The sequence below is a fragment of the Chionomys nivalis genome, chromosome 6 (genome assembly GCF_950005125.1).
Source record: "Chionomys nivalis chromosome 6, mChiNiv1.1, whole genome shotgun sequence".
Taxonomy (NCBI): domain Eukaryota; kingdom Metazoa; phylum Chordata; class Mammalia; order Rodentia; family Cricetidae; genus Chionomys; species Chionomys nivalis.
The window spans coordinates 43,848,589-43,874,402 of NC_080091.1; the positions used below are offsets into that span (position 1 = coordinate 43,848,589).

The 25,814-nt window shown below is 46.6% G+C and overlaps 1 protein-coding gene across 3 annotated transcripts; it reads left to right on the plus strand.

The window, feature by feature from the left end:
* The first annotated feature begins 79 nt into the window (after positions 1–79).
* Positions 80–15,011, plus strand: Lyar (Ly1 antibody reactive). 3 transcript variants are annotated; one of them, XM_057771027.1, is made up of 9 exons: positions 80–215; positions 3,528–3,700; positions 4,818–4,932; positions 7,001–7,108; positions 7,195–7,278; positions 10,922–11,345; positions 11,611–11,691; positions 14,113–14,198; positions 14,806–15,011. In XM_057771027.1, exons 2-9 carry the CDS (start codon positions 3,579–3,581, stop codon positions 14,938–14,940), a joined length of 1,155 nt encoding a protein of 384 aa, XP_057627010.1. In that variant the 5' UTR covers positions 80–215; positions 3,528–3,578; the 3' UTR covers positions 14,941–15,011. The 3 variants fall into 3 exon arrangements, with proteins under 3 accessions (XP_057627010.1, XP_057627011.1, XP_057627012.1); XM_057771028.1 differs by lacking the exon at positions 80–215 and adding an exon at positions 1,926–1,996; XM_057771029.1 differs by lacking the exon at positions 80–215 and adding an exon at positions 1,999–2,016.
* Positions 15,012–25,814: the final 10,803 nt, after the last annotated feature.

Here is a 25,814-nt window from a genome sequence, read left to right on the forward strand (position 1 = left end):
CCCCCTTTGCTCATCAGCGGCTTCCGCGCCGTCACTTCCGTCCGGGGGCGTGGCCTCGACGCGCTTGCGCACTTGCGCGCGCCGGCCGGACGTGAATTCTGCGCGGGTGAGTTGGAAGAGAGAGGGAGCGAGCCGGTGGCGGTTCTGCGTTGGGCGGCTGCGGCTCCACGTGCTCCCGGCAGTCGGTTAAGACCGTTGGCGAAGTCTGCTGAGAGGTGAGGGCGGCAGCTTAAAGCCCGGGGCCTGTAGGGGGAGGGCTTGGCGGCATGGCCGCCTTCCTTGCGGATCTGCTCGCCGACGAAGGCTGGAGTCCCGACCTCCGGGAGAAATTGCGTCCCGGTTTTAAGTCAGGTGGTCGGGGCGGTCCAAATGGCATGGTTGGTTCCCACCGCACAGGGCTTCAGACCCGCTGTCTGATGGGGAGAAAATTCTGTTCTGAGTCTCGAGAACTCAGTTCTGAGGAGGCACCTGAGGGCTCCTGGAGCGCCAGCGGACCACAAGTGCGCGCGAGTCCCAAAAGTCTATTTATACAAAAGCCCTCTTGTGCTCGGCTCTACGTCTGACCAAAAGGGATACTAGAGACCCTAACTTGGAGTGTATGTGAAGATTACAGGGGTAAAGGACTTGGCATGTTGTAGTTGCTCAGAAAATGTCAAAATTGCCAGACTGTGGTGGCCCTCGCCTTTAATCCCAGCACCCGGGAGGCAAAGGCAGGCGGATTTCTGTGAGTTCGTGGCCTGTCTGGTCAACGAAATAAGTTCCAGGACAGTTACACAGAGCAGCCCTGTCTCGAAAAACCAAAAAAAAAAGAAAAGAAAAAAAAAAGAAAAAGAAAATAAAAGAAAATGTCAGGATTTTTCTGCAGCAACTACCTCCTAGGAGAGAGAGGTAAGAAGGTTGTGTGTGCCTGCAGGCCTAACTTCTGGCCATTGAGGGCTTAGGACACGGGACTTGCTCAAATCAGGTCAGGTGCATAGTGTCTACCATAGTGCCTAAAACGTTCAGGTGAGGTTGTGGTGGGGAGGCTCGAACTGCAAGGCAGGGGAATAGCTTGGATTCCTTGAGCTTTAGTGGAAACAGGTGCCCCACTCATGGTCTCCCAGGTCCCAGGAGGGCAGAGATATGTGCCTGACTCTTCTTGTTTTGCACTGCACCTACGAATTTTGGGGATTTTCCTGAAAGGGACTTGTGTTGTGGTGGTGATGGCACGCCTTTAATCTCAGCACTTGGGAGGCAGAGGCGGGTGGATCTCTGTGAGTTCGAGGCCAGCCTGGTCTACAGAGCAAGTTCCAGGACAGGCTCCAAAAGCTACAAAGAAACCCTGTTTCAAAAAAGTGCTCATTGCTCCTTCAGAGGGGCTGGGTTCAATTCCCAATACCCAAAATCCAAGAGATCCAATGCCTTCTTCTGACCTCTGTGAGTACTAGGCACATTCACAGAGGTAAGACATATGTACATAATAATATGTATATATCTCACAGCACTGGAAAGAAAGCACAGGCTGCACTTAGCCCAGGGTTCTGCTTGTAGCCTTCACATTTGTGACGCTGTTAAACTGGCTTTTGTGATTCTGACTCTTAGCACAGCCAAGGTGACCCTGGGGCTGGATTGTCCTTCCTGGATCGGGAATAAGCTCCTTACAAATCTTATCTCATTAGCCTAGCAGGTGGATACACTGTTTCCCCTTTCCTGTCAAATAGAAAAGCAGTTGAACATGGCTCCAGACTGATGTTTCAGTTGGACATATGACCTGATTCCAACCTTCACCTGACTCGATGTGCGCACTGTGCCCTGACCATAGGGACCTGTTCTATATAGATGCTGTGTGCATATTTTTCTGACACACCATCTCTGTCACTTCCTATATCTTGTTTTCAGTATCCTTCTTGGGCCTTTAATTCTGGTGTTTCCCAACCAACAGACCCATGGATCTCAAGGTTTGCTGAAGCCTGCTGTCTCCTCTTTTGGCCAAAATCAGCAGCCCTCGGTGGAGGAGGTTGGAAAGCTCTAAGCCATGTAACGTTGGAGGGGCGTTTCTTCGTCTGCCTCATTGTGGAAGTGCTTTCTGATTTTTTAGTGGCTCCTTTAGCTAATCGCACAGCAGCTGCTCCCTGTGCTATGATAGTAGTTTGTCTCTTGGTATGTAATCAGTGACTCTTGTCTTGTTCTTATATAAATGTGTAAGACTGTCCAGACTTGGTGACACCTGAGGTAGGCTCTTGTTCCTGTGTTTTCTCACTAGTGCAGCAGAACAGCTAGCTGCCTGCCTGTTTTGTGCCAAATGCTAGTAAGCATCTCAGAAGCCAGACTGGTAAACATTAAACATGGTCCCGGCTTTCTAAGCTGGGCCTGTGTCACATGTCTTTACACAAACCAAGCTAGACAACAGGACTTACATGGCCTGGAGTGGTCCTGTCTACCTCATTTCACCTTTGGTGCCAGGCTGTAGCTGTTCACATGCCTTCCTTTGCTAATCAGCTCTGTTTGCAAGCTAAGGAGGGAGGCACAGGACATTGGTGTCAAGGGCCTGTGGTTTGTATCTAGCATATAAGATGAACCCGTGTCCAACAATGCTCCAGAAGGCAGAGGGACTTTGTACACCAGGAAGATTTCCATTCAGTGCTCAATAGAAAAAAATCTTGGTCTTGCTTTGGCATGACCTCACAAGCACTATTTCATACTGAGGAAGCAAGTACTGGGTTAAGCAGCTCTCCATATTTGGACTGAACAAAGCCCGTTTTGTTAAGAGCAGCACTGCTTTCTTAGAGTACAGTGATTAAAAGGCTCTGTAAGTATTGAAAGTTACTGTGGCAGTTGTGACACCGAGCATACTCCTGATGATGCAACATGAACTGGCTGTGTGTGTGCAGATGGTCTCCATGCTGAGTGCACGGAGGAAGGCTGGCACACCTGGGTTTGGGAGCGCCTGTGATGCGTTTCTTTCTTTCTGCCTCATTTATATAAGTCCTAATGGAATGTGTTCGTTTGTCCCTGTCCACTGAGGCCAAGGGAATGTCTTCATTTTAACAATTGTGACTTCATCATTGTGCTTGTAGGAATAATTTTTAGTCATTTTTGGAATTGTTCTTTGGCTTCTCCACTTGCTAAGCTCTGCTCCTTGCCCCCTTGCTTTGTTGCACTGCACACCTGCACTGTGGTACTCTTTACCACTTTAATTTTGTACATTTTATATGGGGGGAGGTGCTTGAGATCTTTAGTGACAACTTTATCTGTGCTGCCAATCTTCCAGGTTTAAATCCTTTTATGCTCTCCTGGGCAAGTTCTTTGCTCCCTGTGCCTCTGTGGCCTCAGAAACATTGAGCTGTTACATCCTTCTTGTGAGGGCTCGATACATTAGCTCCTGAGCACACTTCCTGGCCTGTGCTGAGCACGTGTTTTCTGACACTAGTGGCAGGTGACTTCTGAGACTACTGGCAAGCCTTGGGACTGCTCTTGTACTGTGGAATTCATTTACTGGGAGACGGTTCTGCTTATTATAATTATCTTTACCTTGTTTTGTTTTTTAGGCCAAGAGTTCAAACCAGTCTCTGATAGAACATTTAATCATTTAACCAAAGATGGTGTTTTTTACATGCAATGCGTGCGGTGAATCAGTGAAGAAAGCACAGGTGGAAAAGCATGTGTCTGCCTGCCGAAACTGTGAATGTCTCTCCTGTATTGACTGTGGGAAGGACTTCTGGTAAGTTCTGATAATTCCTGAAGATCCATGGACCCTGCAAGCTTGGGAGAATAGAGGCGCAAAATGAGGACAGAGACCAAGAAGGAAACCTTACAGTCCATTGACTAAACTTGATGTGATTTCTCAGAGTGCCAGTTTGTTGTCCGAGGGTTTTTGTCCTGCCCAGTTCCCACAATTGTTAAGTCCCAAAGAAGTCACACAGAGGTCTACATTAGTCAGAAACTGATTAGCCCATTAGCTCAGGCTTCTTATTAACTCTTATAACTTATATTAGCCCATTGTTCTTGTCTATACTAGCCATGTGGCTCGGTACCTTATTCGGCAGGGCAGTCACATCTTGCTTCTTCTGTGGCTGGGACAGGACTGTGGACCAAGCTTTCCTCTTCCCAGAATTCTCCTGTTCTCGTCAGGCCTCTACTTCCTGCCTGGTTGTCCCGCCTATACTTTCCTGCCTGGACTGGCCAGTCGCCATTTATTTAAAATATAATTGACAGGCTACAGACCATTGTCCCCCAGCACCGTTTCATTTTAAGAACTTGTGAAAGTGAAGACCAAAGGGACAAGATCCTGTTGGTTAGAGAATTTGGGGCTAGTAAGGTGGCTCGGATTTTAAAGCACCTGCCCTACAAGCTGGACCACTAAGTTCCATTCCTAGGACTCAAGGTGGAAGAGAGAAATGACTCCCCCAAATTGTCCTCTCACACACACAGTTTGGGAGCAGAGAGTTTATAGTTCAGTGGCAGAGCTCTTGTCTGGTATGCACGAGGCCCTAGGTCCAATTCCCAACACCATCAAAAAAATATTTATTTTTAGAGAAAATTTGATCATTCAGTTTCTTGACTGGCATTTTACTTCCATTATTATCCAGTGCAAGGAAGTGAGCACTCAGAATAAGGGACTTTTCGGGGGAGCATTATCAGGGGGGAGATGATCCTTTGTTGTGGTACTATCAGATACCATCGCTCTGAAGAAATCAACAAATAAGTAGAAAGATTAGATTAAGAATTAGGCTGTCTGTGCAGTTGCCAGGTGGAAAGTCACAAATAGTAAGCAGCGTGCTGTCGATGAGAGCCACTGACACATTGTCAGCCTAGTGATGAGGTGGGTCCCTCTGCAGGGGCGATGACTATAAAAGCCACGTGAAGTGCATCACTGAAGGTCAGAAGTACGGAGGCAAAGACTATGAAGCCAAGACTCACAAAGGTGATGCAAAGCAGCAGGCATGGATTCAGGTAAGGGTCTCCACCCATCCTGTCACCCGGCACCTGCTTCCTTCTGGGGGTTCGGGGATAGGTCCCAGAACAGAAGTGTCAGAACATCTTGAGAAAGATAAAATGCTGGTGCATTTACCTTTGGATGCTGTGTTCTATAGGTTTTGTTCGCAGTGTTTGAGGGTTCCTGCTAACTTTGTTTCGGCTGTAAAATGAAACTGAAGCATGTGCAGCTGTGCTCCCAGTGGAACGCTTACAGCTTAGGCCTTGTCAGTCTGTCACATCTGAACAAAGAGAATAATTTCACAAATGCAAGGAATTTTCTAGTTAAAGTGAAAATATTTACAAAAGCCATGAGCTCCAGTTTGAAAAAAGGGGAGGTCACTGGACAGATGGCACCTTTGTAGAGGCTACATTTTCTTGAAAATCAAATTAGTAGTTGCCCGATTGAGTGGCAGAGTGTGAGTGTGAACTTGGGGTGTCGGCTCTCTGAAGGTTCATACTCCTGGCATGACCCTCGTGAAGTGCTTCCAGTAGCTGCCCAGTTGAGAAGATGGGTAGGGTGCCAGCAAGATGGCTCAGATGGGATACAGGTACTGGCCACCAAGTCCAGTAACCTGAGCTTAATCCGCAGGACTCATGTAGTAGGAGAGAAGTGATTGGTACAAGTTGTCCTCTGAACTCCACACAAGCACCTTTCCCTGTTGAGCCATTCTGCTGACCCTGAATGTTGTCTGTCTGGTCATGTGTAAGAAATTGTTAGCAGATTAGATCTCTTGAAAGGTTTTTTTTTCCTCCTAAGATTTTATAGTTTAACTTTTTAAGCCTTGGTCTTTAATCCATTTGGGGTTATTTTTTTTTTTAAAGTTTTTTTTTAATATTTATTTATTTATTTATTATGTATACAATATTCTGTCTGTGTGTATGTCTGCAGGTCAGAAGAGGGCACCAGACCTCATTACAGATGGTTGTGAGCCACCATGTGGTTGCTGGGAATTGAACTCAGGACCTTTGGAAGAGCAGGCAATGCTCTTAACCACTGAGCCATCTCTCCAGCCCTTGGGGTTATTTTTTTATGTAACATAACATGAGAGTCCAATTTCCATGTGAAGATCCACTATTTCTAGCACCATTTGTTGAAAAGGGGTCCATTCTTTCATGGAGTGGTCTTCATTCACATCCTTGTCAAAAACCCTTTAGCCATATCCTCGGGGGCTTATTCCTGCATTTTTCCAGTGTTCTTTGTGGCAGTACCACACTCTTTGAATTATTGTAGCTTTGTAGTGAGTTTTGAATTTAAAAACAACAAAAAAAACTAATTTGGGTGGTGCATGCCTTTAATCCCAGCACTCAGGAGGCAGAGGCAGGCGGATCTCTATGAGTTTGAGGCCAGCCTGGTCTATAGAGCGAGTTCCAGGACAGGCTCCAAAGCTACACAGAGAAACACTGTCTCGGAAAAAACAAGAAAACAAAACAAAAAAAACCCACGAAACTATTATTTTTCAATATTGTTTGTTTGGAGTCTCTCAGGGTTCCTTGTAAATTAGATCACACATACAGCTGGACTTTGCCAGCTGTTTTCAGGTTGACATCTTAATGTTGTCTCAGCCTATGAGATTAATGCCGTCTTTGATTCTTGTAACTGTGTTTAGTTTATAATTCACCCCTTTGATTGTGGTTTTTCTAGTCTATTCTTTATGTTGTATTGCAAATGAAATGTTCCTGATGTTCACACTTGCATTGTTTTTTGTTGGTATATAAAGATACGGCTTGTCTCTTCAGAATTGTGTATCCTGTAGCTCTGCTTAGTGAGTGGTTAGCTGTAACTGCTGCCCCTCTAGAGCTTTCTACATGTGCGGCCGCATTCCTTCCAGTGCTACCTGTCAATATTTGACCTGATTTTGTCCCTCTTGTTAGAAAGGCTTTGGCTTCTTTTTCTTGCCTAATAGCTTTGGCCAGCCCTTCAGTGCTGTGTGGAATAGGAATATTTGTCGTTATACATAGATGTAAATATAGAATCTTGGCTTCCAAGATGAGAGCCCTTTGGCCATACCAATATGTCTATTGTTTATTCTTCTTTTTTTAATAGAAAATTAATGAATTAATAAAGAAACCCAATGTCAGCCCTAAAGTTCGAGAACTTCTGCAGCAAATAAGTGCTTTTGACAATGTTCCCAGAAAAAAGGCTAAGTTTCAGGTATGGATTTAAATGACATTCCCAATTTGGGGTGTGCCCCATCAGTGACCTGTCAAGGGATAGCAGCTTTCTTTCTGTATCTACAGAACTGGATGAGGAACAGCCTGAAAGTGCACAGTGACTCTGTTCTGGAGCAGGTGTGGAACATCTTTTCCGAAGCGTCCAGCAGTGTGAGTCCATTCTGCTTTGACTGCAGTATAACGAACAGCTGGGAATAGTGGAATGGGGGTGCTGTGTGTGGAGTCTGAGAAGGCATTTCCAGAGAGCCTCTGTGCTACAGCTCCTTGACCGATAGGAATGATCTTGGAGCACCTGGTATGCAGAGACAGCCTTTCAACATGCGTGCTTGGTAGTGGGACCAGTTTTTGGGGAATGATTAGCATAGCAGTCGGGCTGGGTGAATGGGAGTGATCCAGGGTTTGATGTCTGGCTGATCTGATTCTGAACTCTGCTGTGCTTTGTGTGTGTTTGATCATGGTCACATTATTTAGGCTTGGATCCTCAGTTTCCCAATCTAAACCATCTGTGCTACTATACCCTTTTTATTTATTCCTCATTCACTGCAGACCTCAAATGTCTCCGGAGTGCCTTGGTGCTGTAAAAGAAATTTAAACAGGCTGAGGGCATCGCATCTTTCAGCCAAGAGTATGGGGCCTCAGACCCCTGCATGTTGTAGTGGTACAGTGGGTATATAAAGTGCTTGCTGCCCAAGTGTGAGGCTCTGACTTTGGATCCCCAGTATTCTCATACGAGCTTGGCATAGCATTGCTTATCTGTAACCCTGGCGATGAGGAGGCAGAGGTAGGTGGATTTCAAGGACTTGTTGGCTAACCTGTGTAGCCTAAATAAAAAGCTCCAGGTTCAGTGAGAGACCCTGGCTCAAAACGTAGGGTGGAAAGTGACTAAAAAGTTACATGTGTGCACACATGAGCGCGTGTTCTGTGTATAGGCACACCCAGAAAGGAAAAGGTAGCTTGAGCAGCAAAGTGAGATCAGAAGGAAGCTCACCTTTATGGTATATCTGCACTTGTCTCCACAATGCACAGATTGAAGTCTTCAAACCATCTATTATTTAATTGGCATGAATGTGACATACCATTTTAAAGGGTTATTTCTATTGTTTTTGCAAAAAAAATCAAAGATTTGAAATTGCTTAGTTCAACTGTGGGGTTTTGACTTTTTTCTAGTTCTTTGGAATTCATGAAGTTATTAAGAATTGAAGAAAATGAGCAGTAAGCTCCTGCTGTGTTCTGACAGCTAAGCTATGACCGGTGACAACGGCCCCTATACCTCTGCCCAGTGACTGTCTGCAGACCAAAGGGCCTCTGGCTTGGTTTAGCCGTGGCTTGGGCATATCTTGGGCATATCCTCCTGGCACTGCAGGTGTGGCAGGGTGGAGTTTTGTATCCTGGTGTACAGCTTCTCCCTGTGTCAGTTAGCAGGGTGCCATGGGTCCAGCCATCATTGGGTGTTGTTCTGCCTCAGTTGAGCTGGGAGTGGTGGAACCAGCACTGGATGAGGGGTTCCATATAAGGCCAAGTCTTGGTGCTGTGAAGAGCAAAAGCCAGTGGGCAGAGAGAAAAGGGGGTGTTTACTGCAAAAGAGTTGGCCAGGGATCACTCAGAAGCAGGGGCAATGGAGTAGGACGAAGTGGAAAGAACTGACTCTCTAAGAACCTCTGCATGCCGTCCATCCCGCAGCCATGACCTGGTTTAACACCAGGTGGAAATTGGGTCTAAGCTTAGTAGAAGGAAAGTTGAAGACTCTGGCAGTCAGTGGTCACGTGTTACTGTTTGAGTATTGAATGTCCCCAAAGGCCCATATGTTGAAGTCTCATCATCAACTTCTGGCACTGCTGGGAGGAGAGGAGATTTTAGCAAGTGGGGCCTGGTCAGAGGAAGTTAGAACATTGAGAGTGTTGGATGTCTCCCATTCCTCTTCCTGGATCTCTCTCTGAATTCCCATGAAGCTTCCTTTCCCTTAGAGCCTTGTCAGCTTCTGAGAAATCCACAACAGTTAGTCTGCTTCCCAGTGCTGCCTTTCCTGGCGCTGAGTTAGTGCGCCAAGGGAAGGCTGGTTTGACTTCATTTTGGCATTGCAGAGGACTGGGTAACTTGTTTCGTGTCATTTGGAAGTGACCAAGGAATGGAACTTGCTGTCATGCTTGTGGATGCCTCAACCCAGGCATTCCAGCACCTGTAGCAGCCTAATCCGTCCCTCTGCATAGGCCCACAACTTATGGCAATTCAGTGCACTGTTCTCATACATCTTGAGAGATCACTGTCCTACAGCAGAGACGGGACCTGTTTGCATGGACCTGTTGCCCATTCCTACTAAGTGCGGAAGTAGGCAGAAAGTCTGTTGTAACAGTGTATGCAGTGCCTTCAGTTCCTGGCTACAACAGCCTCAGGCTGAGCTCTTTGTGAAGAAAAGAGGCTTGGTTAGCTCACACTTTTTGAGGTTGGAAGTCTAAGATGTAGTTCCATCTGTTCAGCTTCTGGCAGACAGGTAGTATTGTAATAGGAGCATTTTGGGAATGGTGACTTGGTTGGCAGGAAACTAACAAGGTTTAGGGTAGGTTTGGTCTTAACTCACTGAGGACAGCATCCCTGATGACCTGCCATAGGCCCTCCGTCTTGAGGTTCTGACACTTCTGCTTCCATCACATGGGAAGCCAACCTGTAGTGCCTGCCCATGCGAGGGGCACTCAGACCCTACCAGACTTTATTCTCCGTTCTTGACACTGGCCGCTGTCTGTGACTGTCCTGAGGGTGGCCATCTCATCGGGAGAAGGAGGATGTGACAGTGCCTTTGTCTATTTCATTTACAGAACACTTACCTTCATTGTGTCCACTGCCCCACACACAGGACATTTTTCTCGTGTTAGCTGTATGTCAGCTGTATGTGGAACTCTGTCTTACAGGTGACTCAGCCACAAATGGTAGTTTCCACATGCTCTGTCCTGCAGAAGAAGCAGTAGCTCCTGGGAACCAGATATCAGTGGAACTGGACCTTAAGCCCAGCTCTGCAGACACACAGCTTCCTGGTGCTGTAGCTGGGTTTTTTGTTTTTGTTTTTTTTTTTTTCTTTTTCTTTTTCTTTTTTTTTTTCTTTTTCTTTTTTTTTTTTTTTAAACTCTTTGCTCTTTGGGGACCCACCACCCAGCTCTCAAATAAACATACAGAGGCTTATTATTACTTATAAGTGCCTGGCCTTAGCTTGGTTTATTTCTAGCCAGCTTTTCTTAAATTATCCCATCTACCTTTGCCTCAGAACTTTTACCCTATTTCTGTATATCTTTTCTTTCCTTCTTATTCTGAGTCTGGCTGGGTGGCTGGCCCCTTGCATTCTCCTTTTCTCTTTTTTTTTCTTTCTATTTATTGTCTCTGCCTGCCAGCCCCACTTGTCCGTCTCCTGCCCAGCTATTGGCCATTCAGCTCTTTATTAGACCAATGTTTTAGGCAGGCAAAGTAATACAGCTTCACAGAGTTAAACAAATGTAACACATCTTTGTATCATTAAACAAATATTCCACAGCATAAACTAACATAACACATCTTCAACTAATATTCCACAACATGACACCCTGCACCTGGCTGTTCTGTCCTCGTCTAGATGAAGGGTGACAATGAGCCAGAATCATTTCTCCCTTTAATAACATGAAAACAGGATCGAGAATGAGGTATGAACTTGGGGGTGCTTACCTTGTATTGCTAAATTTTAGCTGCTGGTGTCATAGTCATAAACAGTGTAGTATGGACAGTAGGTGTGGCCGCACCAGATATTTAGATAATTCTTATTTTATTTCATAAGGAGCAAGATCAGCAACCACCCAGCAACATGGCCAAGCCTCATGCAGAGATCCCCACTAAGGTTCCACCTGAGGAAACAAATGGCACCACAGAAGAAAAAGCAGAGGCAAAGAAAAATAAAAGAGAAAGGAAGGAGGAACGACAGAAGAATAGAAAGAAAGAGAAGAAAGAGCTGAAGTCAGAAAACCAACAGGAAAACCTGAGGGGCCAGAAGTCAAAAAAGCGCAAAAAGGGCCAGGAGGCAGGACAGGAGGCTGGTGGGGAGGAGACCGCAGAGGCTGACCGCCCGCCAGAAAAGAAGAAGGCCCGGGGTGGGCAGGCCTCAGAAGAGGATGCAGGCAGAAATGGGGCCCCTGGTGAAAATGCTGATGAGGGGCAGATCAAGACAGGGAAAGGAAAACAGAAGCGGCGAAAACACTCAGAAGGTGTGTGCTCAGCCCGCACACTGGATTCTCAGTGAGGCTGTGAGTGGGGTACAGGGAAATGTGTTAGGCCTCACATTCTGGGCCAGGTATGGAGAAGGGCAGAGGCTCTAGGGGTCCAGCTGACCTCCCTTCAGCCTTCTATTGCTCATCTCCAGCAAGCAGGAGAACAACCTGCTGAGCCGGGTGTGGTGAGGGAGCTCGCATGCCCGTGCCAAGCTGGGCTTTTGTAACTGGAACCAGGTAAACCTTTTTGCTTCTCTAACAGATGAGTCTAAGAAAAAAAAGATGAAGTTGCCAGGACAGCCTGAGGAGGGAGAGGCCAAGGACCATGAGGTTCCAGCAAAAGGTACCACTCACTGGCTGTGTGTATTCTGTGTGGGTAGGAAAAAGATGCTCCTGCCAAGGGTAGGCCAGGCACCGCCTTGCAAGGTCATGCCCATTAGAGGCACAACTGAGGCGTATGGGTTGGTACCACAGTGCCTCCATCCTCTCTTAAGGAAAAGGGGGATATCTGGATTGAATATATAGATATTGTTATTCCCCAGAAGGCCCCTCTTCTGGGGAATAACATATATGTTGGCCATCATTCATTGCTGCAACAATGATCAAACTATAAAACCAATAATTTTGGCTCATGATCACTAGTCCTATTGATTTGGAGTCTGTGGTAGGGCCCTGCTTGCTCAAAAGGGCAAAAGGGTCCCACAGCCTCTTACAGGTCAATTCTGCAGTGACCCAAAGATAGACTAGTGTCCCACACTGTCAGGGTTACTAATATTCTCAGTGGCACCAAACTGGGTCCCCGTCTTTAGGGGGCACTGTGGTTCCAAACCATGGCAGTAATATTGCCCTTAAGTTGGCAGTGAGCCCAGTGTGGTTTCCCAAGGCTTGTTCTGTTCCCACCTTCCCTGTGTGTCTTGTCTAGCCCCCCCTCCTGTAGAGATAACCTAAGGTCCGGGCAGTAGTAGCTGCTCCTTCTCAGCCTTTGGGTCTGTTCCTAGTGTCTCCCTGCGTGACGTTCCATGGCCACCTCTCTCTCTCTCATGTGTGTGTATATATATATATACACACACACATACATATATATTTATACACACACACACACACACACACACACTGTCAGGATCCAAGACTGTGGGTCTCCTCTTAAATACCACCTCTCACACAGAGCTCCTGCCTCATGAACCTGGAAGTTCTGTTGTGAAGTGGCAAATCCACACTTGCCATGTATACTCCTACCCTCTCCTGCCTGTAGAAATGAGCCAGGATGGGAGTTAGAGTCATTGGTGAGGGTTCAGTGACTGCCCAAACTTAGTCAGGTCTCTTGACGCCTCTCTGACTTTGTAGACTGAAAGCTTTTAAGGATTAAGTTGTTTCTTATTGGCCTTCTGTCCCTTTTCTGGTTGGATTTTGGGTTTTTGTTTTCTCACAATTATAACTTGAAACTTCTTTATATATCATATGTGTTATGTTTTGTTTTGTTTTTGAGACAGTGTTTTTCTGTTTATCCCTGGCTGTTCTGGAACTCACTCTGTAGACCAGGCTGGCCTTCAGCTCACAGAGATCTGCCTGTCTCTGCCTCTGAGTGCTGAGATTAAAGGTGTGCGCCACCATGCCCATCTACATCTCCCCCCCCCCCCCACACACACACACTAAGACTTGAACAGAAGGGGCCTTGTCTGTGCTAAGCAAACAGTGCATCACTGAGCTGCATCTAAGCCTTTTTTATTATTTTGGGACAAAAGTATCACTAAATTTATCTGGGCTGGCCTTGACCTTCTCTGTATGCCAGGCTAACTGACCTTGAATTTGTGATCCTCCTGCCAAACCTCCAAGTAGTTGGGATTACTGGCCTGTGCCTACAGCCTACTACTTCCTGCTTTCCTAGTTTTCTCTCCAGACCTTAAGGTGGTGCATGTTTCTGCTGCCAGGTAGAGGTGGGAAGTCCCAAGTTCCCTGTTCCTTGTCACAGCCAAAGGGATTCCTCTTGTGGCCTCCGCTGTCACCATATCTAGGCAACTTCTTTCTCATTACCCACCAATACAGGCAAAAGGTCAGATTTCTTGTTCAACTCTGGCACTGTCCCTGTCCCTGCCACAGCCTTTGAAAGGCAGGATTCTGCCTCCCAACTCGATCTTGGCCAACAGTGGTCACCAGTTGAACACAGGCTGTGGCACTAGCCTAGAGTTAATGGTTGTGCTGTCAGTGTTGGTGGCAGGCCAGGCCTACCCTTTCTTTGCTCCTTATCTGTAGGTGTGGGCTGGTCTAACTTTTACCTGGTGGCTTTCTTGACTCCAAATCTAGACTATGGAACAAAAGAGTCTGTCCCTTGGCAGGCCCTGAGACACTGCCAGTCTGTCTCTTACCACCTTTCCATGTTGTCTTAGGTCTGAGTCTGGCATTCAGAGTCTGGCATTCAGTTGAGAGTTGGGCCTAGCAGGAAAAGCAGGAACAGGCTGAGCTGCTCAGCTACATCTTCTGTACCACAGGCTCTCTGTGGATGCTCAGCTCTGTCTGTCGATCCTTTCTCCCAGGAGGCTGTCCCTACCATGACACTCCTCTGAGGACCATCTCTCCTCACTGAGTACATCGCTCTGACATGCAGTTGGTCCCTGGAGACCCCTCTTACTGAGCTAGTGAAGGACTTGGTGTCTTGTTCATGGGAGAGTGATGTCATTTCCCAGGAAGCACACAACTGTGGAACGTTTTTTCTTTGCTCTTTGGATGACAAAACAAAGAGCCTTATGCATCATTCTTTGCATTGTAGGTAAATTCAACTGGAAGGGGACCATTAAAGCCGTTCTGAAACAGGCTCCAGACAACGAGATATCAGTCAAGAAGTTAAAGAAAAAGGTACATCCTGCAACAAATAAGGCATGGGATAGCTGGGGAGGGGTTGTTTTAAAGTGTACATGTGTGTTGTTTAACCTGAAAACACTGAGACAGACAGTCAAATCTACTTCCAGAGTGGCTCACTTGTGCGCCTGGAACAAACCCATCCATGCTGCAACCAAGCCAGGGTAGCTCTCTGACTCTGGACATGTCTAAAGACTGCATGCATTACCTACAGTTGACTGTATTGGAAATGACCAGAAGTGATTTTTCCAGGCACTTTGCTCTCTTTTGCTGATATAAATGGTTGCCATTGCTTTTTTTTTCAAAGGCTTTATTGTATTTATTTACCTCATTGAACTATCATGCCGTCCCCACCCACCCACCCACCCTTTTTTTTTTTTTTTTAAATCTGTAGTCCTGTGTGAGATGCAGTTTTGTGCACATCTGGGCAGCTGCTGGGTCTTTGCTTGTGTGACTAACTTCTGGGGTTCTTTTATTTTGTGTTGTTGACCTACATCTGGACCTTTCTCAGTGTACTTCATCCCCAAAGAACCTTGGACAGGTAGATTTGCCGAGCACATCTACAAATGCCCTCCCCGCCTGACATCTGTTTCTCTTTGTAAAGGTCATAGCTCAGTACCATGCAGTGATGAGCGACCATCACATGTCAGAGGAGGAGCTCCTGGCCATCTTCAACAAGAAAATTAACAAGAACCCCACCTTTAAGGTTCTGAAAGACAGAGTCAAGCTTCTGAAGTGACCACACCATTGCTTCACACATTGCTTGTATTGACTGCTTTCTTCTACTGTTTGTAAAAAATGTATAATGAATTATAACAATTGGAAATTGCTTTCTGAAACTGTATTTTTAAGTTAATGAAAAAATATATTTTTGTTAAACTTTTATGAAAAAATAAAATATATTCTTGTTGAATTCTTTATCAACGGTAAAAAAAAATCCGTGTACTTTAAGAAAACGCTGTAGGAAGCTTTAGAATGTGGGTGATGACAGGTGAAGATGGTTCCCATTTGATGAGGTGGGAAGTGTTGGCCTTGTCAGGAAGACACTGAGAAGTGTGAGCTGTCAGGGTGGCCGTCTGCACCTGTTGCTCTTCAGCAGCACCTGCTCCAGTGCTGGCACTGTTCACCCTGGGGCCATGCTGCTGGAACCCTGCGCCACCTTCTACTGAGAGTTGGGGTTTTACCCACAAATCCCTTAAACCTTCAGCAAGAATTGCCCCTCTGGCCGGTGTCATTGTTCACTCTCCCTGAGAACAAGATGGAGACAGAACAGTGCTGCAAGAATAGAGTGTGTGTCCAAGGGAGATGGTAACGCAGAGGGATGCATAGGCTTGTGACTGAGGCTACGCCACTGTGCGGGAATGAATCAAATGGCGTGGCTTTGGTCCCTTCCCAGTAACTCTCTCATCTGGACGGTTTAGATGTAAAGGTCCTTTAGGGTTGGAATGAATGCTAAGTTAGTTGCTAGACCTGCATGCAGCCCATTTGATAGCTGCTTGGCTGTCTTGGGAATTAACTGTTGAGCTGGGAGAATCCTTAGACATTCCATGAAGCAAAGCACTCCTAATGAGGGACAAAAGCCTTATGACTGTTGAGGTCTGCCTGAGACACCCTCTGTTCTAATGCCCAGGGAGCAGAGTGTACCCCATTGTCCACATGAGACAGGCTTATACAAAGAAACTCTAGGGAGCCTCATAAAATGCCCAAATGCTGCAGTGTTTGCCAATGTGCAATCTTATTTTACCAACTTTCCATGATGTAACAAAATTAAACTTTATACTGTGCTCCAGTAGACGTACAGGTGGAACAGCTATCTCAGGTCCAAAGGAGCTAGAACTCCACAGGGAGGAAGAAGTAAGGTTGCTGATGTCACTTCCGGCAGTTGGCATCATGGTGGGTTTCTCTGCTGTCTCCTACAGCCAATGGAGAGAAGGGCTGGCCACGCAGGTGTCCTGGCATCTGGCATTACAGCCCATCATCCCATGGTCCTTGCCCAAAAGCCGTCCCAGTTGTCTGCCTGACTTACACATACCCAATCTTGCAATGCAGTCTTTAGAAACTGAAGCAGCTTCCTGTCAGGGCTCAAGTCCCTGTCCCAGTTCAATGTCAAGTCCACTGCTGCCACCTGCTGTCTTCTCAGGTTCATCGGCAGGGCCTGGCACTCAGGTGTCCCCTAATCTCACAAAGATCTGTTTTGATATACCGGTCTCAGCTTGATGCCTTAATAATTTGTTGTTTATGTTTATGTGTTTTGCCTGCCTGTAAATCTGCACCATGTGCACGCCTGGTTTCTCTAAAGGCTAGAAGATCTAGAACTAGAATTAGAGATGATTATGAACTGCCAAAATGTGTGGGTGCTAGGTATTAAGTCTGAGTTCCCTGGAGAAGCAGTGTTTGTTTGTTTTCCGAGACAGGGTTTCTTTGTGTATTTCTGGCTATCCTGGAACTCGCTCTGTAGACCAGGCTGGCCTCTTAACTCAGAGATCTGCCTGCCTCTGCCTCCCAAGTGCTGAGAGCAGCAGTGCTCTTAACCACTGAGCTGTCTCTCCAGTCTGCTTCATGATTTTTATATTCATGGAATCAGTCAACTGTGATATTTGGCTCAAAAAGATAAATGGGGACCACTGAGGGCTCAGCTGCCTTTGCTTCCACGCTGGACGACAATATCCAGGCTCAGGCTAATGCAGAAGTCAGAACATGGATGGTGGACAACAGAGGATCATTTATATGAGGAAAACTGAGAATTTTAAAATGTCTTACTTTTGTTTAACAAGGTTGATTGAAACTTCGGTGGAGGCAGCTTTCCCAGAGCCCTGCTCTTCACTCTTTAAACTCAGCCCCCAGGGCAGTGACTAGAAGTCACTATCTAGATGGATAGCAATTTTTCAGATTTATGTACTTTATCAATACTTTCGTAAAGTTTCGTCATTGTCTTGTAAGCATCTCTTTTCTTCCAAGCTGAAACTTGAGTTGAACTGGTCCTAAATGCTTACCTTTGATAATTTCCTAGCCTGGGATTGTGTCTTTACCCAGGAACACATAATTTGTTCTCAAGATATAGATACAAATAGATTCTGTCCAAGATAGTACATGTTAATTTCTATTGTTAAGACAACTTTTAAACATTTTGGCACTGGAGTGTCAAACCCAGAACCTTCTGCATGCCCACTTTTTACAATTTTTTAAAAAAGATTTATTCAAAATGTATCCTATTGTTTTATACATGTTTTTTCTTTATATATGTACATGCACCACCTGCATGCAATGCCCATTGGAGACCAGAAGAGGGCATCATTCCCCTGGAACTGGAGTTACAGATAGCCAGTTGTGGACAGCCCTGTGGGTGCTGGGAATTGAACCTTGCTCCTCTGGAAGAGCAGTCAGTGCTATTAACCACTGAGCCATCTGTCTAGCTGCATCTTTCTAAAGTTTTTTTTTCTTTTAATTATGTATATGAGTGCTGCACAGAAGTGCACGTGCTGCAGAGGCCAGAAGAGTGTCAGGACCTGGAGCTGTGTCACAGGCACTTGTGAGGCACTGGGCATGGGTGCTGGGAACTGCGTTTCCGTCCTCTGCAAGAGCAGCAGGTACTCTCCAGTACTGAGCTGTCTCTCCATGTCAAAGTGTTAAAGAGGGCTGTAAGAGAGCAACATTGTATTTATTTCCATAGTGACAGTGCTGGATGGTGTATCTTGGTAAACCAGTCCTCCTCACTGGTCTTACGCTCCTTTGTCTCCACACTGAACATGGACTCCAGCAAAGATAATTACATGTTGTTGACTCCTGCGTGGACATAGCTATGGCGATAGCAGAACCCATTGTGGCGCCTTCCATTTCAGAAGGAAACTGGAAAGGAATTACTGGCTTCTTGAAATTGAGAGGAAAGGCATGTTCTGAGCGTCTACTGTTGCTGGGTACCAGACCTGAAACTGCAGCCTTATCCCTTCTTCCAATTTGCTTTCTGGAAATGGCTGGAATAAGCCTTCTACAGACGCGCTTGCTGCCCGAAGGAGAGCATATTATACTTTCCACTCTAGAAAGAGAAGAAAGTGTTATTTTGTAGTGGTTTCTGAATTGTGTGTGTCAAGGGGTTGGTGGTGCAGTTAGTCTTTGGAGTTTGGCAAAAGACTTGCTCTGCAGGAGAGTGCTCATTTTCTCCATCTTAGAGCCTCCGACTGCAGCATGTGGGGGTCATGATGGGGCTGCTGTCATGTGCGCTGAGCTTCACTTTTCCTACGTTTAATGCTTGAGTACCCTTTGGGGAAGCCTCTTGACTCTGAAACCCTCCCCCCAAGTCATATGGCAAACTATAGTATTCCAGATTGCTTACCCTGGGCAGAAGTGGGTGCTTGGGCGTGGAGGTTTCAGGATGGGAGAAAAACATCAAGTCTAACTCAGGGAAAAGTCATGTGTGTTACGCAGACCTGCCAGGTCGGGATAGACTGTGCTAGTTTAGTAGACCTGGAATACCCCACCACCACCACTCCCAACCCACAACTGGGACCTTTTCCCCCCTCCCGCCAGCAGCCTTTATTGCAGCACAGGGGATGGAACCCAGGGCCTTGTATTCTAGACAAGTGCTCTTCCACTGAGCCGCAACCACGTCCTCCGCTGCATTCTTGACTGGTGTATAGTTATTGACTCCTTGATATGTGAGGCCATCTTTTTCATCTGCTCCCCTATGCAGAATGCAATAGCAGGCTCTCCACAAACAAGAGACTTGCATCCGCGTCATGTATCTTTCCAGTCAGTAGCCCCGTTGGAGCAGGTGGATGAACATCTCTGCTCCCCAGACTTGTATCTCCCATACTGACTGCCTAGGACAGAGTCAAACATGAATGCTGGACATACAGTGCCTGGCATGCCTTAGCTGTCTGGAAACAAAGACAGACTTGGGTGAAGGCGCTGCAGTTAGAGTGCTAGCAACTCGACCAAGAAGACCAAGGTTCGGATCCCTGGAACCCATGGAAATGCCAAGTGGGTGTGATGGCATCCCTGTAATTCCAGCCTGGGAAGGCAGAGATGGGATCCCCTAGCAAGTTCACTAGTGAGACTGGTTGTATTGGCAAGCTCTGAGTGACTGAGACCCAGCCTCAAGGAATGAGCTGGAAGAGAAAGGAGGATTTCCTTCGGCCTGGACACGTGAAAGCATAGCGCACACGTGCACACACACACACACACACACACGAAAAGAAGAAAAATGTAAAAATTGTTGTGATCCAGCTGCCCTCACTCTCCCTGACTGACAGCGGAACTTCCTTGTGGTCTGTAATGGACAAGGATGTTTGTGTTCTTTCTGGCCTGTGGGTCTCCACAGAAGGAGTAGAGGTATAAAAGGTTGCTGGGCACAATGAAGTTGCTGTTCTTCCACCTGAAAAGAAGCCTCCGTGTCTCAATCCCGGCACCCCCTGCCAGTCTTAGCTATCCAGGCTGCGCTGGCTGCAGCAGGAAATAAAATCCAGGAACATGTGTTGTGCTTCCTGTGCAGGGTCTGCAACCGACAAAGGCCCTGGCCCAGGGCAGATTCTCGGATGTCTTGCTTCTCCCTCCCTACATGAAGCCTTGCTAGTGATAGCACTGGAGCAGACAGGGACCACATAACAGTGTGGGCGTTGTGTTTACATGAGGATGGCTGGAGTTTGAAATGACACTTCACTTGATAGACAAGGGACAGCCATTTCTCAGGACACGCTGCTGTCAGGCATATCTCCCTAGCCTATCATCTGCATCTGCCATCTTTCTCCTGACTCTGTGTGTGCCCCATCCCTATGCTCTGTAGCCAGAGGCCATGCTTGCTCTCTTGCTGTCTATCATGGATCCCCTCTGCTGGAGATGAAACTTCACATCCATGCTGTCTGTTGTGGCTGAGTATAACCAAGCATTGAGTCCATTCCAGCCTCACCAACTAAGGGGTTGTCAGAGCAACTTGCCAGCTTACGCTGCCACTCCAGCTTTGAGGGAACTTTGTCCCCATTATTTCTCAAATTTTTCTCTTTCCTCAAAATAATTCTTAAAATTTACAGCCATTAGGGAGGGGAGCCACCATCACACTGAAAAACTGAGGAAAGGGTTCCTGTGAGATTCATAGCACAGGTGTGTTGCGTGATATTCATAAAGACAGCAAGGAGCTGGGTTTGGTAAAGCACTTGCCCTGCAAGCATGAGGGGCCAAGTTCCATCCCCAGAAACCATTGCTTCTGTCTATGATTGGGGTTGTTTTCTCTGTCAGTTAAAGAATTAAAAGGCGGGAAACCTCTGGAGCACGAGTAGGAGCAGGGGACAGAATCAGCCAGTGAAGGAAGGCTTTGTTAGAGGCAAGGAAGCACGCATGTGCATTCGTGTTCACACACACACACACGTGCATGCACACACGCATGCACACATACACATAGCAAGCACACACAGAAAGACCCTCTGTACTCAAGAAACTGAAACGGGGAATTTTAAGAATCTTTGAGGGCTCTTCATTCCCTAAATTAGGGTTGATAAGTTTGAACAAAGACAGGGCAGATGATAGGCCCACAACTTTGGCATAAATACGTCTGGAGCCTCTGTCTCTGGTCAGGAATATGAGGAAGAAGCCAGCCATCTTGGAAATTCGCCATCTTTGCCTACTTAGTCATGGCCCCGTCCCTATCTGCCTAACTCCTGTCTCTCATCATGTTAATGAAAAACAAAAGTTGAACATGGTGGTGCAGGGATCCCTGAGTTCCAGGCTAGTTAGAGACTTTGTCTTGAAAGAAAGGAAGGGAGGGAGAGAGGGAGGGAGGGAGGGAGAGAGAGAGAGAGAGAGAGAGAGAGAGAGAGAGAGAGAGAGAGAGAGAAAGAGAAGTGGATGGTGACTGATTAACATTCAAGCTTTTTCTTTGGCCTCCGTGTGTGTGTGTGTGTGTGTGTATGTGTGTGTGCCCAACACGTGCACGGATGTGCACACACACCACAGGAAGGCAATGTGACTCCCTTGCCTAAAGAATGGCATTAGCCGCATCACCTCAGTTTTCTTCATTAAAGAACTTCCCATCTCAGCTGGAGAGATGGCTCAGCGGTTAAGAGCACTGCCTCCTCTTCCAAGGGTTCGGAGTTCAATTCCCAGCAACCACATGGTGGCTCACAACCATCTGTAATGAGATCTGGTGCCCTCTTCTGGCCTGTAGGCATACATGCAGGCAGAACACTGATACATAATAAATGAATCTTTTTAAAAAAAGTTCTTTGTTCTTTTTCTTTTAAAGTTCTTTGTCTTAAAAAAATAATCGTTTAAGCCTTATCCCTCCTCTGAGGAGTGGATGAGGGATGGCGTGGGGGAAGGCGGGGGTATCAGGAGGAGGGGAGAGAGTGGAATAATTATTTGAAAAAAAGAACTTCCCATCTCGCACAGGCTTCTTAGCCTGCAGATTTTCAGCTTCTATTATTAGGGGTTGAGCCTGCCTTTTGTCATCCTAGTCACGAAACCCGGGGTCTCTGAGGGAAACTGTGCTCTGGGGAAGAGACCCCTGTGCTTTCCTAGGAGAGCCAGGGTTGTTCAGCCTCCTTTTGTTAGGGATCCTGGCAAGCTTTCATGTGTTCCTTTGATACAAGGGTTTACACAGCCTCTTCAGTTGTTTAAATTGTAATTGCTGAGCAAATACATATGTTTGTGGGAGTTTAAAGGTCAGGCATCATTCAGGAGGGCAGGCCTTTGTTGGGCCACAGAGTGGCCATTGTGAGCCTCTGAAACAGCTTCCTGCTCCTCTCTACCCTTCCCAGTGACCGCAGGCTGACTTCTGTCTGAGGCCCCCGGTCACCCACATATTAGATTTCTCCTCTGCAGATCAAAGGGAGGTAAGATACAGTCTTAACAGTGTTGCTCTGGGGGTTTGCCAGTGAACTTGAATCCGGAGACAGACAGTCCTGTCATGGGACCGCCCTGCAGAGGCTCCTTGCATGGGGCCGTGTTAGGCAGCTGAGCCTGAATCAGCAGTCTCTTGAAGGATTCAGAAAACTGTTAAGGTCATAAGACTTTTACAATCAAGCAATCAATCAATCAATCAATCTCTCTCTCTCTCTCTCTCTCTCTCTCTGTGTGTGTGTGCGTGTGTGTGTGTGTGTGTGTATGTATATAAGTGCTTGTGATTCCTTGGAAGGAGGCATGGTCATGTTGTACAGTGTGTATACATACATGTGTGTGTGCACAGAGGCCAGACATGAACCACACATGTTACTTAGGAGCCATCTGCGTTGTCTTATGAGACAGGGTCTCCCACTGGAATGTGGGGCTTACTGCACCAGTTAGGCTGAGCTAGTTGGCCAGCGAGCCCAGGAGGCCTCTCCCCCCACCCCTTTCTCTCTCTGCCTCCCCAGGGCTGAGATAACCAGTGTATCACCACATCTAGCTTCTTTACATGGGTTCTAAAGATTCAACTTGGGTCATCATGCTTATGCAGAAAGCACTTTACTGAGCCATCTTCCCAGCCAGGAGTGGTTGGCGCACGCCTTTAATCCCAGCACTCGGGAGGCAGAGGCAGGCGGATCTCTGTGAGTTGGAGGCCAGCCTGGTCTACAGAGAGCTAGTTCCAGAACAGGCTCCAAAACAAACAAAAAAAGATGCTGAGTCATCTTCCCAGTCCAGTAGTTCTTACTTTATTGACATTTTAAGGTCAGAACATGTGGTGGTTTAAATGCAATGTCTCCAGTGTTCTCAGACATTGGAATATTTGGTCCCCAGTTCACGGCACTGTTTGGGGAAGTTTAGGAGGTGTGGTCTTGTTGGTAGAAGCACATCACTGAAGACAGGCTTTTAGAGTTTAAAAACCCTTGCCCTTTGGAGTTTGCTCTCTCTGCTTCCTGTTTGGGGTTTAAGATGTGAACTCTTGGCTTGGGGTTTCAGCTACCATACCTACTGCTGCCAGGCTTTCCCACTGTGATGGTGCCGAACTCAAAATAGCCTAATATAGATTCTGATTTGTGGTTACTAGTGTTAATTCTATAATGAAAAGGAGCAAGGTGAGCAAGGAAAAATATTTGCGGATAAAAAGTGCAATAGAAAGTGAAATTGTGATAAATTCTGTGTGCAAGAAGATAGACAGATTAAGAAATAGAATAAAGGGAGTGGAGACCTCAGGGCAAGATCCCACCCAGCTAAATTTCAAACTTGTGAAAGGGAACTAATAAAAAGCTTACATAGAGTTGGGTGTGGTGGAACACATCTTTAATCCCTGCACTGGGGAGGCAGAGGCTAGTAGATCTTGGAATTTGAGGCTAGCCTGTAGGAGGGAGGAGATGTTTTTTTCATCCCAGCAGCCCAGCTAGCTTAGCTCTGAAATCCACACAAAAACTGTACTAATTAAATCACTGTTTGGCCCATTAACTCTAGTTTCTTACTGGCTAATTCTTACATCTTAATTTAACACATTTCTATTAATCTGTGTATCGCCACGTGGCAGTGGCTTAGCAGGTAAAATTCCCAGTGTCTGTCTCCGATGGATCCATGGCATCTCCCTGACTCTGCCCTTCTTTCTCCCAGCATTCAGTTCCATCTCCTTCACCTACCCAAGTTCTGCCCTATCAGGCCAAGGCGGTTTCTTTATTAACCAATATAAGCAACACTAGAAAGAAGGACCTCCTACACCACTGACCTGGTCTACAGAGCAAGTTTCAGGACATCCAAGCTTAGGCAGTGAAAGCTGGTGAAGATGTAATTGAATGAGGGAGCCATGTTCCATCCCTAGAACTTGGCACCTTCAGCCACATGGTTCTGACTTTAGAGTTAAGGATAGAAGAAACAGTTATGGAATTTGCCTCCATGCCTAAAGAAAGCTGCTGAGACCAGGCATGTGTTAGGGGTGACCCTGAATGGAGGCTTAGCAGAGAGACCATTGCATGAAGCTGTGAAATTGAAGCCTGGATTGCCTTGGAAAGCCCAAGATTTTAGGGATGCCACAGCCATGGGATACCTGCCAAGGAGAGCTGCTAACAGGGAGTGGAAGCAGCCCAAGAGAAAGAAGTGTGCTGCAGCCAACAAAGCAGAAAGGAGTTAGAGCTCTGAAGAGGGTTTTGACATCAGACATGAGGATGCAGAGTTTGGAGCTTGCCCAGCTGGTTTTTGGTCTTGCTTTGGTCCAGTATTTCTTCACTTTGCTCCCTTCCCTGTATTTTGGAATGGTAATGTATATATATCCAGGGCCATTATATGTTGGAAGTATCTAATTAATTGTGAATCAGCATGCATGAGGAGCCTAGAGTCGGCTGCCAAGTAGCTTTCTTCAATGGCTTTTCACCTTTGCCTATAAAATTAATTTTCCTCTTAAGTTACATTTTAAAATTACCAAGTAGTTGCAATCCATAATTTTTTCATGCCTGCTTAATTTTGTCTACTTTTATTTTTTTCAGACAGAGCTGCTCACTGACCCGGAAGCTCACTGATTTGACGAGGCTGGCCAGCCAATGAGCTTCAGGCATCTATTGGCCTCCACACGCCTTCCCCTCAGCTCTGGGTTGATGGGCACATGCTTCACATCTAGCTTCATACATGGGCTTGGGATCCAAATACAGGTCTCACCCTTGCACGCCAGGGACTTTATCAATGGAGTCTCTTCCTCAGCCCCAGAGGGTTTTTTTTTCCTGCTGAAAGAAAAAAAAAAATGAATTCATTCTGTTTGGCCCCATGTACACCAGTGAGCAAAACTGGTATCAGCAATCTAACTGTAGAGATGGCGGTGCAAACAGTTTCACCAGCGTATACCTCATCTCCCCTAGCATGATAGTGGCTTACAACTCAAATGGGGAAATTTCACCCCAGAAACTGTCCCTTCACAGAACCAGCACTCCCAGATGGGCCAGAAATCTCGAGGAGCACCCAAGGACACATACTTAAGGCTGCCTACCCACCAGGTGTCTCAGTCCTCAGCCCGCTCCTTGCTTCCCAATGCCTCTTTTCTTGTAGCTGTAGGAATGGCAGTCTCTCTGGGCCAGGTTTGTTAGCTGAGATCAACACCTGTCGACTACCCGAAACAGACAGCCAGGGGTTGCCCTGTTCTTCTCCACTGGCCGCCTGGCCTTGGGAGTGAATGGGACTGTCTATCATAGCTGCTTGACAGTCAAAGAACTTTTCCCAGGGTAGTTAAGTGACCAACTGTTGGGAAGTAATAACCAGGCTCATGGCTGTGCTCAAGTGACATGTATGATGTACACTGTCCTCCGGGCGTTAGAGTGAGGGGCTCTCTGATCTGTGGGTGATGCTCTAAGAATCCAGCAAGGCCGAACGCTGCAGTGGCATTGAAGCCCACATACATTCTGTGTTCCTGTAAATACATGCCCATGTTAACACTCAATGCATATGTCAGGCAGAGTCAGGCATTAACAATAAGTACAAATCAAACAGAACAATCACAACGAATGCATTGAAATGAAAGTTGTATAAAGCTCTCTGTCTCTGTGTGTGTCCCTGTCTGTCTGTCCTCTCCCCCATGGTGGCTAGTGCATACAATATAGATATTCCAAACAAAGGGGCGATTTATGTGTTCTGGTCAGGAGAAAGTGGGATGACGCAAAGGCAAGCTACTCAGAAGGACAATTTCAAGCTTATGGACTATTTAGTGTTGGGATGGTCGTTAATTCGGCTAGACGGCTGCCGGCG